Here is a 22,811-nt window from a genome sequence, read left to right as displayed (position 1 = left end):
GGGCCAGCATATTGCCGATTCTGGATAGGTCTCCGCAGCATTTGATGTGGTAATTATCATAATGTTTGATAAAATTGTTAGAGTATCTAGTATCTAGAGTACCGAGTCTCTAGTATCTAGAGTATCTAGTGTAATTGTATCCGTTATTATTGTTAAGGGTATCTAGTGTAATTGTATCCGTTATTATTGTTAAGGGTATCTAGTGTAATTGTATAACTTCAGCCATTACACACAGCACACATTAGATCCTTCCACTTTCGACGATCCTGGGCGAGCTGCCTCAGTGCAACTAGATCCTCGTGTGATGTGAGGGAGTTTGTGGATCTGGAATTTTTCAGGTCGTTGAGAAGACATAATTATTATCAAAAATCCGTAGAGCCGATACGGATTTGGGCACGGAAAATCGTACCCCGGAACCTCTAGCTCTATTAGTATTAGTAATACCTGACGATGGCCAAGCGCCGAAACGTTGTAAAAATAACGGAACTGGTTCGGATGTGATGTGCAGCGCTATGGGAATGGGTGTGTCCACCCGAATTCTTTTCACTACTAATAAAGTAATAGCAAGAGTACATAACCCATTGGTTATGTACTCTTGGTAATAGTAATACAGTGTAGTCATGTACATGTAGATCTACAATGTACTTGTACTGTTGTCATGGTTGTACAGTGTAGTCGATCGGATGATCCACCCGTGACACATGCACACCAGTCCAAAGTTCAGGATATTACTGGGACTGATTGAGTTGTACTTGTACTTGTAAGTTGTAGTACGATGTAGGTGGAAACCGTGTCGACTGGATCATGACATGAATGCTCAGTCCAATGCCATGGATGTGCTTGGCCAACGTATGACTGTACATACGAGTACAATGACGTACATACATGTACTGTGATGTAGTCATTACTACATGTAGATACGCCTTGTTTATGTTTGGTTGACTCCGCCTTGTAACATGCTCTCAACCAAACAATATACTACTACAGTACAATCATGTTGTTGGTTGACAGCATGTAACAAGGTGGAGGACACCATGTTCGGAAACAGTGACCTTTCTACAGCCATCCACGGTTGGTAGAGTCCCGGTCAGTTGCGACCATCTGCACCGTATGGGTGTTAGACCCGGTTCTGACCATCTCTATTCTAGGGAGTTGTTTTAGACTTCTCGCAACGTCAGATGAGTGCACAATTGATCTTATTTATTGCCATTTTTACAACTATTGTCTCCTCGTTGACTGATACTACAGTGCGTTTTTTTATAATAGACTCTGAAAACCTTGAGAACGTACTCAAGGACACTTTTGAGAAAATGTCATGCGAGTTGCGTCACGAAAATCTGCGCGCGAAATTCGAAAAACCAGGTGTGACTCGTGGCATTTCGCCATCTTGTTCAGAGTGTCCTTCGAGCTCCTTGCCTCGTGGCCTGAGGAATCATTTTGTTGCTGACTGCTCTGTGGCCCTATTTTGCTTTTTCTCGAGTGTCTTTTCGTTCGTGGCAACTTGTTCTCTCGACATGCCACATAATTATAACAAAACGCGAACGGGCCATGGTACATGGTGGTGTCTGTTTTACAATTTGTTGCGAAGACGAGGAGAACAATGGCTGGGCATCGAATTGGCCCCAAGTATTCCATTCGTCATGCTGCTGTTGCGTGTGGCGTCAGCATTTCCACCATGAACAGATGTACCAGGGATGCTGACGGCGAAAATCAGCGTGCTGCGTTGGCCTTGTCTGTCTCCAGTGATGAAGGCAACGAGAGTGACAATCCCCGATGTGAGACTCGTGCCATGAAACCACTCAACCCTGACGGATTTGCTTTGGACTGTATAAGAAATAATTTACGGATTCTATGCTGCGAAGGAGGACCCAACACTGGACAAAGTTCCTGCTCGCTGCAGAGAAACCATCGACGATTTTCCAGACATGAGCAAAACTAGCTCTTGGAAATGGTTGTTCCATGGGATTCCAGTGTGGCAAGACCAGAGGTATCACACAAATAATGATGGAACAGCACAGGATTGTGTCATGGCGGCATCGCTACCTGTGAGACATACCTGGATGAGACGTGGGTCAATGCGCATCACACAGGTACTAGGAGGTGGTACGACAATGGTGACAGGAGTGGCAAGCAACCAAATGAAGCACCATCAGGTAAAGGCAAGCGCGTTATTCTGCATACTGGTGGACGGGACAGATTCGTGAAAAACTGCGCCGATGTGTTCGTGACTGGAGGCCGGCGCCAACGATGATATACGTCGTCGGCTGTCCGAGCACATCTGTTCACTGTGTAATACTGTCGTCACAAGTGCAACACAAAACACGGAATTATTGGGGCCGTTTCGTTCCTCGCTGGTCTTCTACTATTCGCAGATGTTGAACCAGACACAACTGTGACCTATTTGCATTGTGTGTGTTGGTGTGTTTGTAAAACTGCTCATGCTTCCTTTTTGTTAGTCTCTTTATGGGAGCTGTGTGAATTGCCTTTGTGATTTGTTGTGGTGTTTGAATTTTCACTGCATTCTTTCAGGGATCGAGGGAAGTTTCCTACATGCATGCTGGAATGTTTTGATTTATTGAGCTAATTGCAATACAGGATTTGAATTATCCAGTACAGTTTGCCACAGTAAGTCGTGAAAAGCCACGACTCACTGATTTCCTACAAAGGTTAGGAGAACTGCAGACAGCAGTGCACAACTGCACAGCCGGCCATGTGCATGTACATGTACATGCATGCGCTGTGCTACAGTATACCGAAAAAGAAAAGAAAAAAAAGAATCAAGGTGAACTGTACTGGATTCGAACTCATGCCGGGCACCATGCAAGTGATGAGCTTTCCTGGCTAAAACTTCTGTTTAAAAAATCAAAATCCACTGAAAACCATTTAAAACCGGATTTCCAGCCGAAACCCGGCCGAATATCTAACTTTGACAATTATTATTATTCCGACTCCCAAACTTAATTTTCTTCGATCCAAGACCCACACAAACGCAGCTGTGAAGAAAAAATTTCAAATTTGGAATGAGAACAAACTAAAAAATCAAAATCGACAATGGTCTGTTATAAAAAAACGCACTGTAGTGTTGGACAATACATTAGACAGGTCCAAAGGCGTGCACAAGGTATTACATGTATGGTGCAAATAACAGTCTTCTGGCTGGGGAGAGTGCTGAATGTTCAGGCAAACAGAGCGATCTTACACACAAGTTACAGAGCACCACGTACCTTCGTTGTAACTACTAGTAATAGTTTCATGCCTGGGAGTTTAGGCAATCATCAGACAACTGATAATGCTGAATTACAGTGGACTGCCTAAACAGTATACGTGTACATGTTGTTCAGTGATGTAATCTGGGCATGGGAACTGGAACAGGGTCGGGCAGGGCGCCAGTTTTGCACTTCAGCAAAGAAAAGGTAATAGTATCGGTAGTCGGCACCATCATGCATGCATGAGTGTCTTATTCTGCAACCAGGTATGATTCACTCAGATCCTGTGCATGTTTATCATGGATACAACAACGCATTCAACAATTACACACAGCCAGCCTCCTATTCTACTAGGAAGCAAACACACAAGCCAGACATTCCATCACATTGCCCTTGACAGTGACCTACCATATCGTCCGAATATCTCACCGACCTCATTTCATGAACTGAACACGCAAGTGCAGCTACTTGTAAGCACTGCCAGGCCGGGGTGTTAATAACGGAGAGGTTACGGTTTCCAAATTTCAGCAAACACGTTTCAGAGGTTATTTCAGCTGATACTTTGATGCAGGCCGGTGTTACATTTCAGAAACCTGTTTCTAGACAGTCCGGATGTTGTAGCCAAGCAATGGCGACAATATAATTCTAACCTACTCCGATAAAGCCAATGGGCATTTGTCAACATACGAAGCAAGAAGTCGTACAAAAGTGCGCACACCACTGCAAATCTTGCAAGAATGTTGCACCTTACGCACTGCCAGCGGGGTGAGCCAAGATCTGAAGTCTGTTTCTATTAGGAACAGGTCATCTTTCGCCACAGACTTTCCAAAAGTTCGACTACAGTAGAACACGTTAATTTAGCTACATCCGAGTACTAATTTAGCTACATCCGAGTACTAATTTAGCTACATCCGAGTACTAATTTAGCTACATCCGAGTACTAATTTAGCTACATCCGAGTACTAATTTAGCTACACTACAATTTAGGTGTCAGAAGCCTGCTGGGAATAACGTGTGAAACAGTACTTGTTCACATCTCATTCGCTGAATCAGAAACATATTTCCAAGATCCGGTAAGTGAACATGATATGACTCTAATCTCAAACCCCCTGAATGAAAATACTGCAGAGCTGGAAGTGGAATGCACTTAAAAAAAGAAGAAGAAAGATATGCCAATCACAATCCATTTCATAGTCACTGTGAGCTGCTCAAGCATTCAGACAAAGAAAAAGAATTCCTAGAAGTAAAACGAAGTAGCAACACATCATTCAAGCAAACCTACCGTACCAGTACTGTATTCAAAATTCGCAAGCGCCAGACACTACTAAAGAAAAATTCTTCAAAGTAGATTCAAGTGATTGCAAGGCATATCGGGGTATTTATACATGTATGCATGTACTCTAGGAAAGGAACCAGCCTCGTGTACCTAAGACTAAGTTAGTCTTTTAATTTAGACATACATATAGTACTTGTAAAACATCAGACAACAGTACTAAACCATACCAGCCTCCAAATGGAAGGGGAGAGGTGTGGCAGGAGTACAACGACAACGCGAAGATTATCAACCTACGAACGAGCCACTGGTTGAAAACACCCCTCGTCTTTCTCTCCATAGCAACAGCCGGGCCAATGATAGTTTCTTCCTCCATCAGCCCCTTGCATCATTCTTCATCATAGTACCTTTGCTTCATAGACCTATACTTGCGTAGGAAGTAAAGCGCCTCAATCTCCTTCACAACAAACTCACCGCGTGCTATCATGGCCCTGATCTTCTCTGGGTCCGTTTCGTCTTTGTTTTTCATGAACGCTCGATGCAAGTTCTCGCGAAACTTCTCTGGTCCGCCGGGATACTCACGTCCCATGTACAGCAGCTGCGGCCCACAAACAAACAGGCCACAGTCATCATGGAAAGCTTCACGTGCATGCTCATGCACACTGACACAGACCGTATACAGTACATAGTACCACTGCCAAGGCAACAAGAGGCAAAGTCAGACAGAGCCAGCCAGCACATGGGCCAAGTAGACAATGCTGGCCAACACAAGTGCCCCAGGCTGATGGTGCCACTACTTTGGTCAACACAGAGTCCTTGATACAAAAGTGCAGGGATGCAGGCATTTATACTTGATACGGGTGGGGTAGGGGAAACAAACAGTCGACCCATGTATCTATGTGCAACTACATGTATTGCATTGTCACAAAAAATGCAACGCACGGGTGCACAGTGCACTGCAGCCGCAACGATGGACTTGTGGCCGCATTTTCACTGCGTGAAGTGAATAAAAAACAATCGTAAATGAGTAGGGTGGTGCGCTGCGTCCCCTACATGTATACACCTCTTTGCCTAGAACCATGTGAAGGCTACACAAAAACACAATACGTGTAGCAACCTTTTGCGAACCCACTTGTGACTGACTCCATGCAATGTATGCAAGGTCTACAAGTAACTTAATGCCCCTCCCTCCCCCCCCCCTGCATGGTCCAAGTCTTACCTGCTTGTATAGCCGTTTCACAGCATATCTCAATTCTGTCGGGCTGGACATCATCGGCGCACGGTACTTTTCATGATCAGCTGCCAGGACAAACTATTTACTTCAAGCACAACTGCAATGTAGACCTGCGCCACTAGTAGCGGCACTAGCACTGCCCGCACACGTACTATCACTGAATAGTACTACTACTACTACTACTACTAGCAGGTGAGATGAGTGTATAGATACATGTACCAGTATAAGAGTCTGTTCTATTTCTACAGTACTGGTCACTTCGAAGTACATGTAGTGGTACTGGCTGTGCTGTAGTTTGTGGAGATACCAACCTCGCGCACTCCTTTGATCCTTTGAGCAGATCTTGTAGAAGTTCGTTACGGTTAGTCAGACTACAAGCACAATGCCTATAATTAGTATGCACCTACTTTCAGGAACTCAACACGTCCTACGAGTGCAGTTGCTAGGATTTCTTGAATTTCTTAATAAAACCCAATGGATCGATCGCGCTCAAACGAGCGGGGTGTTTCCTGATGAAGCTGTATGGCAACAGTACCAGTGCACTTCGGACCTCGTTGAGTATGCCTCAGAAGCGGATATTTCGACCAACGTCCAAGAAGTAAGGGAGAAGTGTAGGAACAAGTGATCAAAAATGTTTCTTTGACTTCAAAAAAACATGTAGAAGAAGTTAGAAGCTTCCTAGTATTTTTCAAAGTTCAAAGCTAAGCCTAAAGCCGAAACCATGGAAACAGTGATTTTCTACTTCACACTCGACGTGACTCGTACCGCGTACCGATCGTAATGTCATAATTATAATATGCATAAAATTATGCGCATGTAGATGCAGTGCAGTGTACTGTGTACATGTGTAGTACTACTACTAGTACTCAGTACTACTGAGTACTACATGTAGTAGTAATCTAATTATTATTTTCAGAAATTTTAGGTGCTCAATATTTTCGGTATGAGGGCAAATAATTTTTAAATAGGTGAACAGAAAATTTATTTAGAGAAGCAGTTCCGGACTATGTGTGTTAGTGTTTGTTCGGTGTATTGAAACTTTAGGTATGAAACAGACGCACCGAAAGTACCGAAAATAAAAGTACACCGAAAATTTGTGAAATTACAGTACTGCATGAGAGTGGCTCAGCCCTACTCACACCAAGAGTTCATAATCCCCATGAACTCTTGATGATGTGCCTGACTGTGCTGGTCCCCATACGTACATGTACACCAGCAGTACAGGGCCACAGTGCAGCAAATTTTTCTTAAAGCTGCATTTACCACGCAATGAGGGCAGCCTACCAGGGAACCAAAGGCCAAGAGTCCATAATTCCCCCGGGGGATAATGGACTCTTGCTGGAACTGGTTCATAGAAAAGAGAACACAGTTGCTGAACTCTTGAAGAAATTCACTAGACGCAATTGACAGGCACTCTGCGCACAGACATGACTAATGTGTGTCGATGTCAGTCCGAGCGGATAACTCTTGGAAAATCTCCACAAAGCTCTGGCCATGCACACACACGCACGCCCATGCACACACACAAACTAGAACAGACAGCAGTTGGACTCAAAAGTCAAAACCAAAAAATCACCTAACATACGTAATATAAAAAATTATGAACACTGGAACGGACACGATAGGATAAACTCCACAGAATGCAATCCGCACACGACCATACAATACAACCACACAAACATACTTAAAAAATTTCAACAGGATGAGAAAATAGTTTTCTAAGGAACAAAACATTTTTCGAGAAGCTCAATTGGAGTCGTATTGAAAAAAGAACAAGACATCGGAAACACGAGTGACCAACATGTGGACTGGAAAAGAAAATCCCACATGAGATCTGCTAGTAACATAAGTTGCAATTCCCCGGTACTACTGGGTGTGCGCGCGCATGGAGTGAGGGAATCCAACAGGTGCACCGGCTAATATCCGGTGGCAATATCCGGTGCTAATTTCAAAAAAGTCTAAGTAGAAACAGCAATAGGCGTACTAAAACAGTGCTAAAGCAGCACCCTGGCTGCTATAGTACGCACAGCGGTTGCAATCAGCAATCGGCTAGTCCCGAGAGCCTACGCCTAAGTGGTAGCGTGCATCTAGCTGACTATATGAAATCTAGAACACAGTCAGCTTGTCTAGTCCTGTAAGCGTGACGGGCATGTACTGGCCAGCGGCTTACAAACTACTGTAAGTTCACAATTGGAGGCGATTCATCTAGTCCCGGGAGCGTGGGTGACGAGCGTCTTGCACATCTATCATCGACAGCAAAGGTGGCGGTGGGGCACTACCAGGTGACAGCAGTGGAGACTGTACGTGTAGCTGACTTTGTGGAATCAGACCAGGGGGGCCAGGGGGACCAGGAGGGCTGATCATGGCAGCTTGGCTGGCCGGGACGCTATTGGGCATCAGTGGTAGGGAAATGTCTACAGCAGCCGAATGATATTCATTACCTGATGGCGGGAAGTGGCCAGACGCACTTGAGGCTGTAGGAGACATAGCTGTAGAAAAGCCGTCGGGCTCTCCATTCATTGGCATTCCGTTCTCCTCATACAAGTAGTTGCCATACTGCTGCTGCTGCTGGTGCTGCTGGTAGTTTCCCTCCCAGTTGCCATCAGCGTAGCTTTGCTGGCCAGCTTCTGCCTTGTAACCTGGACTTGACATCAAGGGTGACACACCATGTTCGATAGCATAGTAGTCTTGGCTGGGCATTTCGGACGACATCATACCTCTGTCGTCGCCATCCACCATGCGCAGGTCGGGTGGAGCAATGTCGCTGTGCATACCAACACTCTGGTGATGGTCAACATGATCCGCCGCTGGCAAGTGATGGTCACCACCATCCAGTCGAGTTGGCCTTGACATCTGCGAACTCGATGCATGCTGATTATAGTCGACGTGTGCCGGTGCATCATGGCCGTATTGATAATACCCGTCAGTTGGGAGCTGCTGTTGCTGCTCCGCTTGCTGTGCAACACTGGCTGTGTGATCAATACCATAGTAGTCTTGTTCGTGTTGATACTGGGCAGTATGATGATTCTGTAATGGATAATCTGGAGACGGCATGTGCTGCGCCCGGTAACCGTCGTCATGCTCAAAGCCATGCGGCTGATGCATGGGGGAGGATTGATGCACTTCCATTCGCCTATCACCATGATTGCCATCCCGGGTTGTTCGTGACATACCGACCCTCGAGGAGGCTGCAGCCACTGGACGTGCAGAGGCACCAGCAGCACGACTGTTTCGGTTCCCGCCGCCGCCGCCGCTTCTGCCACTTCCAGTCGGATTGGTGTGCGTTTTCATGTGCTTTGACAGATGATCGCTACGCATAAAGCGCTTGTCACAGACCGAACAAGCAAAGCGCTTCTCGCCGGTGTGTGTTCTTGAATGCCTCTGCAGCTCGTCGGAGCGTGTGAACCGCTTTCCACAGTTGGCAAAGGTACATTCAAACGGACGTTCCCCGCTATGCCAGCGGAGATGAGCGCGCAAGTGAGATGTCTTGCCATACTGCTTATCGCAGCCTAAAGGCATTCGCAACAAAAGAAGACAGACAAAATGAACACAAACTATGAGTCAGTATGCAGAAGTAGGCAGTGTTTGCTGGGACAACAGCAGGCGCTTACACACACCATACACGCAATACCACATTCACATAGCGGGAATGTTTATGCCTGCCAAACTTGGACACATGTTTAAACGCAAACATGCCATTCATATGCCCAGGACCATTGGCCGCACTGCAGCAACAGGCATATATGAATCTAGCAATGATTTTGAATGACACAGCTAGTAAGTCAACACCAAGAGCTGAAGAACACAGCAAACATTCTACACACGCATGTACTCGTAACTAAGGTCATGCCAGGACTCCCCCGGGCATGGTTTGAGCCCCCGTCCACATTATCACGCCCATGGGTAAAATAACGCATTCGCCGAGTGCGCACTGTGGACGCACTATTCGGACTCGCAACTCCATGCGCAGGCTGCAGACCATATTCTGGATAAGAGCAAGAAAACATAAGCCCAAGAGTGTGCAACCACCTGTCCTATCTCTTGGCAGTGCTGCGACCACAGAGCTTCATAGCACCTAGCATGGTTCACTAGGTTACGCTGGCAAACAGTGCAAATCGACCACCGGAGAGGTGCACACAACGCAGGGTTGCGTACCAACCTGTACGGCTGTAGCCATCATGCACAGGGTGAAGACAGCGTGTACAGGTTTGTCCCGTGATGTGAAACTCTGTCGTCGCCAGCCCTGTAGACTGCAGCTGCACACTCTTGGGGGCTACTGGTATGTGCCCTTGTTACCGTATTTCCCCGAATATAAGTCTCACCTTTTTAAACTAAACGTCAAGTGCAAAGAAGGGGGTGTGACTTACGATCAAGTGTAACAACCAATTGAATTATTTCATGTGAATATGCTGAAAGAGTATGGCTGAAACCTAAAAACGGGGTGCGACTTATAATCAGGGAAATACGGTACCTAGTAGCCATGTGTGGCAGGAAAGGTACTGGTCCAAATTTGGGCAGAAAAAGTGCGAAATGATGCAGTGCGCATTATACTTTGGTGCACGATATCACACTCGTCCGCTGAAGTCGCTATTACTCGCTACTATGAGGGTGCGTTGGAATTTTGTATAGCTTGTTGTAAAATATATCCTGGAAGCCGAAGAAACTCGTGTAATTTAGGGGTAGTTAAGGGTAGTCGCAAAAGGTTTTTGCCATCCCTGAAACGAACATCATTCATGGGGGGGGGGGGGGGGGGGGAGCCAATATATCAAGTCGACTGACGCTGACTGATACGTGGCTTCTCTCGTACATGCATGCGATTTTCGTTGTCCAGCCTAGCAAGCTGTGTTCATTTCAGAGGGTGTGGAGCTATTGCAATTAGTCGGGTGTAACTGAGAAATCTCAGAAACCCTAATCTGTCGTTTATCTTTAGCTTATTTTTGACGTCAGGGTACGTTACACCTGACATCACGGATCGTGCAGTGCAACAGTAGAATGGTTGAATACACTGTCCATCACTAATCAAAGATGGCGGAAATGACGAATTCCTCTTTCCAGAACCCATATCCGCATATCCAGAGCTGCACACTCTGATTTATGACTGACACTCTAGACGCACTGAGTATCTTGTCTACTGCAAAACTGCTAATTTTAGTGCCGTGATATTGTAGCGACTTTAGCAAAAGGAGTGTTTTCGCTAAAGTTTTGCTGCGCCAATCAACTGTTTGCATATACAGTACAGTACTACAAACGTAGTCATCTTCTTTTTTTACTCTGAAAATTGGATCGCTAAGGTACTGTCGTGGACATGGAAATCCGGTCGCACGTCTGGCTGCCCCCAGGGTGCTGGCCATGCAGCCGTGGGTAAGCGGTACACACACATGCAAGTATGCGCGCGCTGGCCATGCAGCCGTGGGTAAGCAGTACACACACACACACACACACACACACACACACACACACACACACACACACACACACACACACACACACACACACGCATTCATGCGCTGCAGCGCACTGATTGCATCGATCAACATGTGCACTGCGTGCAACACTCTGTACGCGTTGAGGGCACCAGCACCACAGCCCGGTCATTTGACTGGATTTCCATGTCCACGATAGTATTTTAATAATGCAATGAATAACACGAATAGGCGCACTCATATCACAATCATAGCAACGAATTAATGGTTCCAGAACGTTTTCTCGTCACAATTGTCAATGGAAACTCGTGACTGAAGATAAGATCAAAGAAGCAACATGATTTTTTAGGTTTTGTCACTCCAAGTGTATAAATCCTATTGCTATTTTGATATTATCTTCAGTCACTAAAAATGGGCTGGAAACGTACAAATGCGACACTGCACCACGTGATGTGAGTTTTTGCCGTCGGCGTACCCCATAGAAAGGGTATCACGAGTTGCACACTCTTGGGGGGTTATATACTCTTGGTTTTATTCATTGCATTATTAATTTAAGATTATTGTCTCCATGTCGCCTTGCTAAACTATTTCATCGCAAATTGGTCCCGATTCAGAAAACGCTATAAATATTTACCCGCTAAAAAGAGCAGTTCTACAACAAAATACTGCACAGTGAGACTGAGACTGTGAGAGTACAAGGACATGGCATTGAAGGCCCACCAAGCAATGGCCAATACTGCAATATTACCTAGGGACTAGTAGTACTGTATTATGTAGCAGCACACGTCTCTGATAGACTATAGTGCAATCATGTAGTCTACAACATACCTTCATAGTGACAAAGATGCATCTTCTTCTTGACACCCCTGGCATTGACGCTGACATTGTTCACACCACTGGTACAGTTTGGGCACGTACACGCCATGCGACGTGTGCGGGCTGGTCGTTCCTGGATGCTCTGTGCAGACAGCGCCGTTCCACCGGGTTGTAGCGGAACGTTGGCTGGAGATGCTCCTGTCAGCTGCGGGCTGTTGATGCCAATAGCATCGATGGCATTCCTGCCGAAGGCTCTCTCCGTCACTCCGAATCTCGCTGCAGCAGGCGGCGGAGGAAACGCAGCTTCAGCGCCAATCTCCAATGACGGACTATTACCACTGGTGCCACTGGACAACCCCTCGCCCGCAGCATTCGGCCAGCGAGTATCTCTGTTCCAAGACACGTCCGAGTGGCGGTCGAATTGATCCGGATCGTTTACGTCGTCCTCGGCTGCATTCTGCCGCGGCCAGATCGCTGTTACTGGGCGAAGGCGGCTGCTGGATGATGGATTCGAAGGATCGAATAATATATTTAGTTCACCTTCCGTTGCAGCGTCGTACGCGTGCATGTGCGAGCGAGGACTAGAAGAAACTGGGGGTCGACCATTATCCATGTACGGTGCTGTGCGCGCTTGCTCCTCGCTCTTCAGACACTGAGGTGATTTTTGAACAGCGGACGTACTGCGAAACGCTGATGACGGTGATGTCGAGGAGCGAGGTGACTGTAGGTATCTCGCCTCTACAGCTGCACCGCCCGCTGGGGAAGACGACGCCCGCGCGACGTTTCCACCGCTTGGTGTTGCATGGACTGAACTCTTGGCGGAGAATGTCTGAAATGCTGGGCTACCCGCAAAAGGTACGGCAGATGTCGTGCGAGCGCGCATACTACGGCTGTTGGCCGGAGTTGCCTTCACATTCCGATACGCACTGTCATTCGTGTCTTGGCGATCTTCTAGGCCGTCGTGAGCTGCAGGTCGACGAGAATCGCGAGGAGCAGGTACATTGTTACTAATGTTGTAGTCTCGGTTGTCCGAGAACGAGCTATAACAACTCCCAAACTGTTGATCATGTCCCGAACCATACGCTCCGCCTCCGTCACTGCCAGTATCGACAGCACGCGAACTTTCATAATCCAGCATCAGTGAAGCAGCTACGCGCACGGTCGCGCGTCCGTCAGGTTGTTGTTGCCTGCTGCTGCTGTCGCCGGGAGAGTCCAACCTGACATCTTCCTCTCTTAGCTTCAGCGTGTTGTTGTCAGCGTTGGATGCCGTACCCTCCGAGTCAGCAAAGTAGCTAGGGATACTTGTAGATACACTGCTGGGCAAGACGAGGTCGCCGCCGGATTCGTCTATGCCCCGCGCTCGTACAGAAGTTGTTTCTCCACTAACTCTGCGCGTCGGTGTGGTGGCGGAGGTCAAGTCGAACCTGCCTTCGCGACTACAGCCGCCAGTACGGGCAGAATAGGAGACTGGGCCAACCGCGTGCTCAAACTGAGCAGACGCTTGGGTTTCAACGTCTATGCCTATGGTCGAGCCAGCCATGAGTTCTTCCTCGGAGGAGGGCATCTAGCAAGTGCAAAGGGGAGGAGAGAGAGAGAGAGAGGCGCACACCAAAGACTAAGTTACAGAAAGTACAGGGCTGAGGCCAACACACAAATGTCACGTCTGATGAGGCGTATCGCTAGTACTCAGTAGGCGCGCGCAGATCAGAACAAGCCCCACTACTAGTACTAGCTTGGGAGGCGTAGTATAGTGTAGACTGGACGTGGCTTCGACTTTCTTTTGAGTTTGAGTTACGGTGAAATGTCTGGCTGGAGTGTGCACATGTGGTCTGTTTTATGTACTATACTACTACTAGTCACTAGTAGTACTGCCCCCTTTGCACGATGTGGGCTGCGCAGTGCAGCGCGCCGCTAAACACTTGACACACCCGATACACATGCGAGTGACCAAGCGGTGGGGCGGTAACATCGCGATACAACCTGCACTGCAGAACTGTAAAAAGATCAAGTCACTGCGTGCAAGGCGTGTACCCACGTGTGGTAGTGTGGACGTGGGTGTACGTACGTCTACTACATGTACGAAGATCTAGCCGAAGCTAGCTGCTACATGTAGTAATATAAGGAGGTAAGGATCAGGTCATGGATACAATCATCATTCTCATGATTCTGTGTGTCGTGCACATGACTTGTACTGCTACTCGCAGACGCCCATGGGCCATGGCCATGCGCCAGTGCATGCCATATGAGTCAATGACTCATACCACTCTCTGCACATACGTAACAATTACATAGTCAGACTCACAGATCTACCTTCGTGCCCAGCCTACGCGCGAGCGATCGTAACCGGTACGGTCCGTGGCGTCTTACACTACATCATCAGTCAGTATACGGAGGATTAGCAAGACGAAATTCGCGTTCGCAAACATTTTTCAGTTCGCGAACTGGATTGCGAACTTTCGCATTTTTCGTTTAGTTCGGAGAAGTAGTCGGAACACGAATCGCGGATTCGTGTCAGGGCAGTTATAAATTTACCACGCTGTACTGTCTGTACACAATGACATTATGTACGTCGCGTCAACGTCATGCATGTGCTGTTTGCTAATCCTTCTCATAACGCGAACTTACTTCGTCTTGCTAATCCTCCGTAATAATCCATCGGCATCGGCATCAGAGTCAGACTCGGTTGAAGGAGGCCCTGCACTAGACTAGACTAGAGTCCTACTCCTAGTGACCATGGCCTGGGGCAGTGGCGTGTGTTATCACTTACATGTACATCATGTACGTGTTTTCTACGTCCCTGTAGCCTGTAGTGTAGCCTAGCCTAGGTCTAGTCTACGTATGCGCGGGAGAGGAGAGAGAGGGGGTGTGGACTGTCGATACGCTAACGCACATGAACACAGTCACACTGCACATACATGTATTGTTGTAACGTTAGTCATAATGACTGAAGTCGTAAAGTCTAAAAGAGTGCCCCCGGGTGCATTCCCGACCTAATCCGGCCCATGCCCTGTGCCATGACGTGACGTACATAAGACCTTTCGGAGTCTGTACATGACATTGTACAATCATGTACATCACGTAACGACTGACTGTACTGTAGTTTCGATTTTGCGGTGACTGCAGCTCGAAACCAACCTCCAGGCAGGGCAGACGACGGAATGAAGTCTGTGAAGAGCCATGCACTGGGATAAACGGCGCCTTGCTTGAGTTGAGACGCGGCAGGGCTATTTAAAAATAATAGTGGTCTTACACAGTAGTAAGCACAACGCCTCTTCTGCGGACATTCTGAAAGGCATTTCTGACGCAAATCAAAATTCAATTTATCATCTTCATGAAAACAATTTGAGAGAGAGAGAGAGAGAGAGAGAGAGAGAGAGAGAGAGAGAGAGAGAGAGAAAGAGAGAGAGAGAGAGAGAGAGAGAGAGAGAGAGAGAGAGAGAGAGAGAGAGAGAGAGAGAGAGAGAGAGAGAGAGAGAGAGAGAGAGAGAGAGAGAGAGAGAGAGAGAGAGAGAGAGAGAGAGAGAGGCAATGACATGTACATTTTTTTACTAAGTACACAACCTACTCGTCAGAATTCTAGAAGGGGAGAAGACAACAGAATACACAACAACAAAACAGCAGGGAGAGTAGGGGCTGTAGGGCTTTATTTTTCACTGGCTCTTGGAGTAGAAGTGTAGGGCACTATTCGAGATAGGGCACTAATCGAGATAGGGCACTATTCAAGAGAGGGCTCTAATCGCGCGAGTACGGAAAGTGTGTCAGAGAGAAGGCATGGATCATCGCGAAAGGACACCCATGTGGCTCGATAACGATCGATCATGATCATAACGATCGATCTTGTAAGAACGTTTCACGTAACGTCGTTCTAACGTTAATAGCATTATGATTCTGAGAGGACCGGCGTCAGGCCGTAGTGTAGAACTACGACGCTCGATTGGTCAGCGAGTCGTTCTGAGCAATGGCCAGTCGTCAGCTCTCTCTCCCTGTGAGTGTGGTGTTCCTCAGGGAAGTACATGTAAGTATTAGTTTGCCGGATCCTCTTTTGTTCTACACAGTGGACATAGAACAGATCACAGCTCCAGCCCACTCACAACTGTTTGCTGATGATATCCTGCTAGGTGCCATCAGCCAATCTGTTGAATTCTTGAATTTAACGCTCTCCTGTTTGGTCTCCAGCCTGGCCAATTTTCTGGAAGAAAGAGGCTTGATAGTTGTTACTAAAATTAATGACTCGTTCGAGTTGTCATTTTCCCGATGATTTCTAAGTAGTACATACGAGAAGCTCGCAATGTCCCGAACGAAGCATTGCCAACGCTGCCAACGCCCGCCATGACCATCAATATTATTATCTTGCCCGTCATGTGAAGCATACATGATTGTACTTGTCGAATGTCGGTCTTCTTGACCATATAATATATTATAATATTCGCGGGATCCGCGTTAGCATCACTTGAATGTTTAGAAACACACTCGATAATTCGCTGGTCGTCATCGCTACGCATCAGCTGAGCCAAGTAAAATGATTAGTTCCCATCGCTGTCATCACCATTTCTACGGATTGGCACACACAATGGACCCACTGTGCTGCTGGACAGGATTTTTCACCCAGCACTGCACTGTCAGCTTTCTGACGGGCTGAACTCATCATTATATTATTGACATTTCAGCTTCGACCGGACAGGGTAACCCGGTTTCGGAGCAGAAAGCGGCTTGCACAGCTTCGACTTGGTGTACATAGTTGAAGTAATTATTTGTATAAATGGATTCTCCGCAGGCCTTAGCCGAAATCGAGGGAGTCTCCGTCAACAGCTTATGAAGAAGAAGAAGCCGAAGAGAGAGAAAATGATAGAAAGACGTGGAGTGGTAGCGATTCAACACAGTGCTCTGTGACAGCGCTACTCTACCGTCTACGTTGAATGATCCAGAGAGCTCATAATGGGTGGTAACAAAGTGGGCGAGGGCAAGAGAGATAAAACACTTTGGCTTCCTGAATGCAATCGTGGCATCCTTCCAGTTTCAAAACGTGTAGCGTTGCTGACAAAGTTCGAATCGCCACACTTGTGAAGGGCCTGGTTGCTCCTGCTGGCGGCCGCCGTGCAGGCACACTGTTCTGTGTTCATGTTGTTGTTGTCGCAGCATAGTGCCTGCTCTTGTAGGATTTCAAATCAACCAACCGGGCACACGTGTACCTGGCACAACTCTTGCAACCGGCCAGAGCCGGGCACATTCAAGTGCCGCTAGTACTGTACACCATCACTGTCATCAGGGAGTCGTAACCTCTTGAACTCCAGGCCAGGGAGTCGTATAAACTTTTTTTTTTAAAGATTTTCTTCTCCCGTAGATTTTCCGGCTTGTTTCTCCTTTCTCAAGCAGAAACAACTAGAGTTCAGCCATCAGCAAGCTGCAAGCCAAGAGGAAAACACTTGCTGAACTCTGATTGGCTGAGGGCGGGGTTTATACGAGAGCGTCAAAGTATTCAAAGTAGGTCACTTTTTTTTTATCTGTTCACCAATGGTCAATCCTTTCTAATTTTTTTGTAAGATCTTATCTGATCAAATCCTATCCTATTGCCGTATTGGTACCTAATGTTCTGCAAGGATGTTAGGAAATGAACTTCTCGACATCAAATCGGTCAGTTACACTCCGTGTTTTCGGTTTTTCAACAGGGTTCTTTTCCCCGCAGCTCAATCTGTAACATATTCAGTTACCTTCGGTGACTTCTTTCACTTGTGATTTTTTCTCCTCCCCTCCCCATTACTATTCTTATTAAATTTGTCACGTTGCTCATACATGTATGTATAAAAGGAGGCGCCATCGCCTGTTTGTGCTGCTTAAAATTCAACAACAGCAACAACAGCAACAACAGCAACAACAGCAACAACAGCAACAGCAGCAACAACAACAACAACAGCAGCAGCAGCAACAACAACAACATCAACATACATGTACATGTAGTTATTGTACATTGCATGAGACTTATGTAGTACCTCAAACGTGACACTAGATTGATACACATACAGTGCAGCAAGTATCTAATATTGACTGAGTACGAGGTCAATATAGGAAACGAGAGAGCTGGGAAGCTCAGGGCCCTACGCTATGCTTTTTTGCCTAGCTCATCATGCATCTTATTAGAACTGATGGAAGTGTTTTTTTTCCATTGATTGGCTACATCATTGTATTGCAAAAACGTTTCAATCAGTTTGAATATGAGCTAGGCAAAAGTAATTGCAGAATATATTGGGTTACATCAACTTTCTCTTTGGCCCAAACTTCGTTGCGATCTTATAGTGTTTTACGTCGACCATGACGGCTACAATGCCCAACCATACCACAACGAACTGATCGGCTACATCATTGTATTGCAAAAGTTTCCATCTGTTCGAATAGCATGCATGATGAGCTAGGCAAAAAAGCATAGCGTAGGGCCCTGAGCGAAATAAATAAATTTTCTCTTTGCATTCGAGGGTAATACGACACCGTCTACCACCTTCCGAGCAACGCTGGCCCAACTGAACAAAACAAGGGTGTAGTACGCAAAATGTACGCATATCGTACAAAGATTCTGTGAAAGCTGTCCAAAAACAGCAAAGTCCATTTCCACTCCAGCCACTCCCGGTGTGGGGGCTGGTGTGGTCGGATTCCACTCCAAGTACACCTACTCCGGATTCGATCGGATTCGGCCAAACGATCACACTCACTCGGAGCGCACTTGCTCGGGATTCGGCCAATCGATCATGCCCCAAGGGAGTGATAAACTCATAATACTAGCAGTCTACAGCGGTGATATGATCAAGAGCAGATAGAGCTCCGGCATTAGACTACGATCATCATCATCAGGGAGTAGCAAAATACCGGGTACTAGTATTGTACTACTCCCTGATCATCATCATGCAGCCATGAAAAGGTACATGTACTGCGCACAACAGCAGTACTTGCTGAGGAAGATTCATAGTGGCTGTGTTGCTCGTGCGTGGCCAGGACTTGAGCGGCTCGTATACAGCTGCAGAGAGACGTCTAGCAGGCCTGACAGCCTTTTACTTAAGTTTTAGGCTATTAGTATTACTAGACTAGCTTGTAGTTCACCAAGTACATCATATCAATTTACATTGTATACACGGTGACTCCACTGTGCATAGACTGTACAGTGCTGCTCAATAAAATCCGGCCGTGTGAGTTAAGCTTGCACCTTGCACCATTCCGCAGGACCGCAGCCCAGTGTCCGTACATCTAGGGCTGCGGCTGCGCAATGCCCGGCGCGTACTTGAGTGATTCGAGACGGGGTTTCACCGAGCAGCACTGTAGTACATGACAATACGGAGGATTAGCAAGACGAAATCCGTGTTCGTGTTCGCACTCCAAGGAAAGTCAAACTCAGTGACGGAATTCGCGTTATGAGAAGGATTAGCAAACAGAATTCGCACATGCATGATGTTGACACGTACATTGTGTGCAGACATACAGTGTAGTAAATTTATGACTGTCCTGACACGAATCCGCGATTCGTGTTTCGACTACTTTTCCGAACGAAAAAATGCGAAAGTTCGCAATCCAGTTCGCGAACCGAAAAATGCTCGCGAACACGAACGCGAATTTCGTCTTGCTAATCCTCCGTGATAAGAGCGGTCCGGGCTACGAGGCTGACCACTCACAGGCACATGTACTTGGCTCAACTCCTGCAACCCGATCAGAGCGGGGTACATTCAAGTGCGGCTACTGTACGTGTACGTCCGGGAGTTACGTAAAACATATTTCTATTTTACCATTTTTACGACTGCCCGATGTACACGAGTCTGGATCATACACCTGTATATGTCTGAACGTACTAGTACTGGGCACTCTGTCTGCCTGCACTAGCTACACCCTGTCATATCACTGGCTTATCAGCGTGTACACCCTTGAAGTATTAAAAAAAAAGTACCCGAGATGACTCCCAACCGGATCGCTGACCCAGCTCTGGAGCAGACACTGGGTTCTCAATATGATAGGCTGCTTCCGGGAACTGATTCGAAGAGTCACTGAGTGGCACTGTACATGTACATAACCATACTCTCCACGTGTGGGCGGGTCCTGTGGTGCGTTTCGGGGGTCCGGGCCTCTGGTTTCGGGGTGCCGTTGGGCCAGCATCTATACCACATAAAATCTGTGATCACTTTGTGCATAAATTTTTCGAAATTGGGCGTCTTTTATCCAATCGCTTAGAAATTTATATGAGAAAAATTGCGTGAGCTGCCTGAGCAATATTCCGAAGAAATTTCTCAAAAAGCTCAAACCAAATTTGAATTATTCAAAAAAGTCTAAAGGTCTATACTTTTGAAACGCACTATAGGACCCTGCGACTGGGACTGCTACCATCTACAAGACCTGAGAACAGCTTGCCCGCACTTGACTAGGCTTTCACCAAATCGGCCCGTTCTTTTCGCCTATTCGGTTTTTTGCTCGGCTCAAAAATAAATCAGATTTGGCTGCAAGATCAGCTGATTGTTTGAAAATCGGCTGCAAAATCAGAGTATACTGGAAAATCGGCTAAAAGAATTGTTGGCATATTGGCTTCAAAATTGGTGAGATATTGGAAGATTTGGTAGAGTTTCGGCGATTCTCAAAGGAACCCTCCAAAATCGGCGAAAGGCTTAGCGATTTTTCGATAAGTCTCGTTTTCGGTGATTTTTCGGCTGGCCGATTTGGGGATTTTACTAGTAACGATTTTCCTAATGGCTAATGTTTGTTTGAGAGGAGGTCAAAGGACACGAGTCACACGACCTCAATGCACTAGTACTACAAGTACTGAAGTAGAGAGGTTGAGTGGTCATACTTGGAGCACCATCATTCGTTTGTAAACGCACTTTGCAACAACATTTGGTAGATTCTCGGCGATTCTCAAAGGAATCCTCCAAAATCGGCGAAAAGCTTAGCGATTTTTTGATAAGTCTCGTTTTCGGCGAATTTGTCGGCCAGCTGATTTGGGAAAGCCTACACTTGACTACCCACATTGGGCTCAGACGCTACGTACAGTGGCGATACGGGCTCAAAGTAATCCTGCACGCTTGGACTGTGGTGGCCTACACGTACATGTAGCTTGGGTGGGCAATACCTAATCTGACTGTCCGACACCACAGACCGTGACGGTGCGTGGTTGAGCCACTTATATTACAGGCGTGTTGCCGCCCGCCGCTGGAGGTGATCCGGATGGAGGGGGTGCGGGGGTTGCCCCCCCCCCAGTAAAATTTTGAAATTTATAGGGTGCAAAATCCTGCATTCTGGGCACTTTTGGCATTGTGTTTAAAAAGAGTGGTCCGGCCGTACTGGCTGCTACGCCCCAAATATAATGTCATGTACATGTAGACTAGAAGCCGAGCCATAGTATAAATTTACTATAACCCAGAGACCTCACCATACCATTAGTGGATTTACCGTGTACGCTCATACATGTATGCCACCGCTTCCAGTTTAATATTTTTTAGTTTTTGTCAAATTCTTCCACTGAAAGACCTCAACAATGAATCGCCCCGCCCACGTAGATCTACGGCCCACTGTCCTTATCGGACTCAGCATTTCACTGTAGCTACATGTACATGTACATGTGCAAGCTACAACCAAACCGTGACATACTGGAGTCCTATCTTGACATTTCACATACACGTAGTCTGCACATGTTCATTTACAGCCACAACCGCCACGCACCCACACTTCTCACACGGTTTTGCTCACTGAGTACTTCACTGATTTGCCGCGCGTTTCCAACACTAACTTATTATTCTCAAGGCTTCCGACAACTTTTCAAGTAGTAGAACTGTTTCGACGCATCTTGGTTTGACTCGGAAAGAATACAGCAAATGTACACTGTAGACAGTGTAGTGAACTAACTTACTTTCAGTTTTCTCGTAACCAGAAGTCCAACTCCAGCTTCTACACCCGGACACGGCACGCGGCAGACACTCAGGTCACCAAAACTTGATCTCAGCACGCCCAAACAAGATGCCCGCCCACTTCGATAAAAAAAACCTGCACTCGCTGTAGATCAGTACAGTAGAGTCTACGAGGATGCTGCTGCTACATGTATTGATCCTTGGCTAGAGTACGGTACGAATACTGCGATGGCGAGGATCTGGATTTGTACATCTAAAAGTACGGTGACCTGGTGACAGCATGCACTAAACACTAAACTGCGAGACTGCCTAGATTTACTGGGCGGTGCAGTAGACACGCAGACTGCCAATACTAGCCAAGTCAAGAGTGTACTTTACTCGTAGATCTACTGTTGATATCTACGAATCGGCCTGCCTTTTCAGCTTTTGTTGTTGTTGCATGCACTATAAAGTGGGAATCAAAACAGGCATACGCCTAATAACAACGCCTTGTCCGTGTACCAGGACTACAATACAGTAGGGAGTCGTCAAACAGTAACAGTACAGTCACGACTCACGTCGACTTGCAGTATCTGTGCTGTTACTAGTGTTAGTGTTACAACTCCAGTCAGCGAAAGAGGGTGGGACCACAGACGAACTGGGGTATTCCAAATATGCCTAGGTGCAGAAGTGCACACGCACATATGCCACGCGACTCGTTCATGAATGATATTTTAGGCTAGCGCTAGTAAAGCCAAAGCTAAAGCCAGTTAGTAAAGGACACCGGACGTGAGTCGGTGATATCGATAGTAGTGACTACCTGGACTACCGGTACTCCACCTCGCACACCCGCCCATCAGGGGTGCGGATGCCATGCCACTGAGTCTGTTGGCAGTGTTGCAGTGCAGAGCAGCACCCCGCCCTCAGCTCCGCTTCTACAGTACAGTCTGCAAAGTACAATGGTCCACACTTTACAGCCAACGGCAGGCCAGTGATATCATGTTCTGTGATTGC

At 46.8% G+C, this 22,811-nt stretch overlaps 1 protein-coding gene across 1 annotated transcript in view; it reads right to left on the bottom strand.

Moving 5' to 3' along the window:
• Positions 1–7,264: 7,264 nt before the first annotated feature.
• The window catches only part of LOC135809198 (uncharacterized), a 24,239-nt gene continuing 8,692 nt past the window's right edge, over positions 7,265–22,811 (bottom strand). The window contains exons 2-3 of the mRNA XM_065322486.1: positions 11,965–13,516; positions 7,265–9,222 (exon numbers count right to left, since the gene is read on the bottom strand). Coding sequence (XP_065178558.1) covers positions 7,919–9,222; positions 11,965–13,516 — 2,856 coding nt within the window. The 3' untranslated portion in view covers positions 7,265–7,918. The remainder of the gene's footprint in view (positions 9,223–11,964; positions 13,517–22,811) is intronic.

The sequence above is a fragment of the Sycon ciliatum genome, chromosome 2 (assembly GCF_964019385.1).
Source record: "Sycon ciliatum chromosome 2, ocSycCili1.1, whole genome shotgun sequence".
NCBI lineage: Eukaryota > Metazoa > Porifera > Calcarea > Leucosolenida > Sycettidae > Sycon > Sycon ciliatum.
The sequence above is the reverse complement of the archived record's forward strand: the minus strand, read 5'-3'. Positions and strand labels throughout refer to the sequence as shown.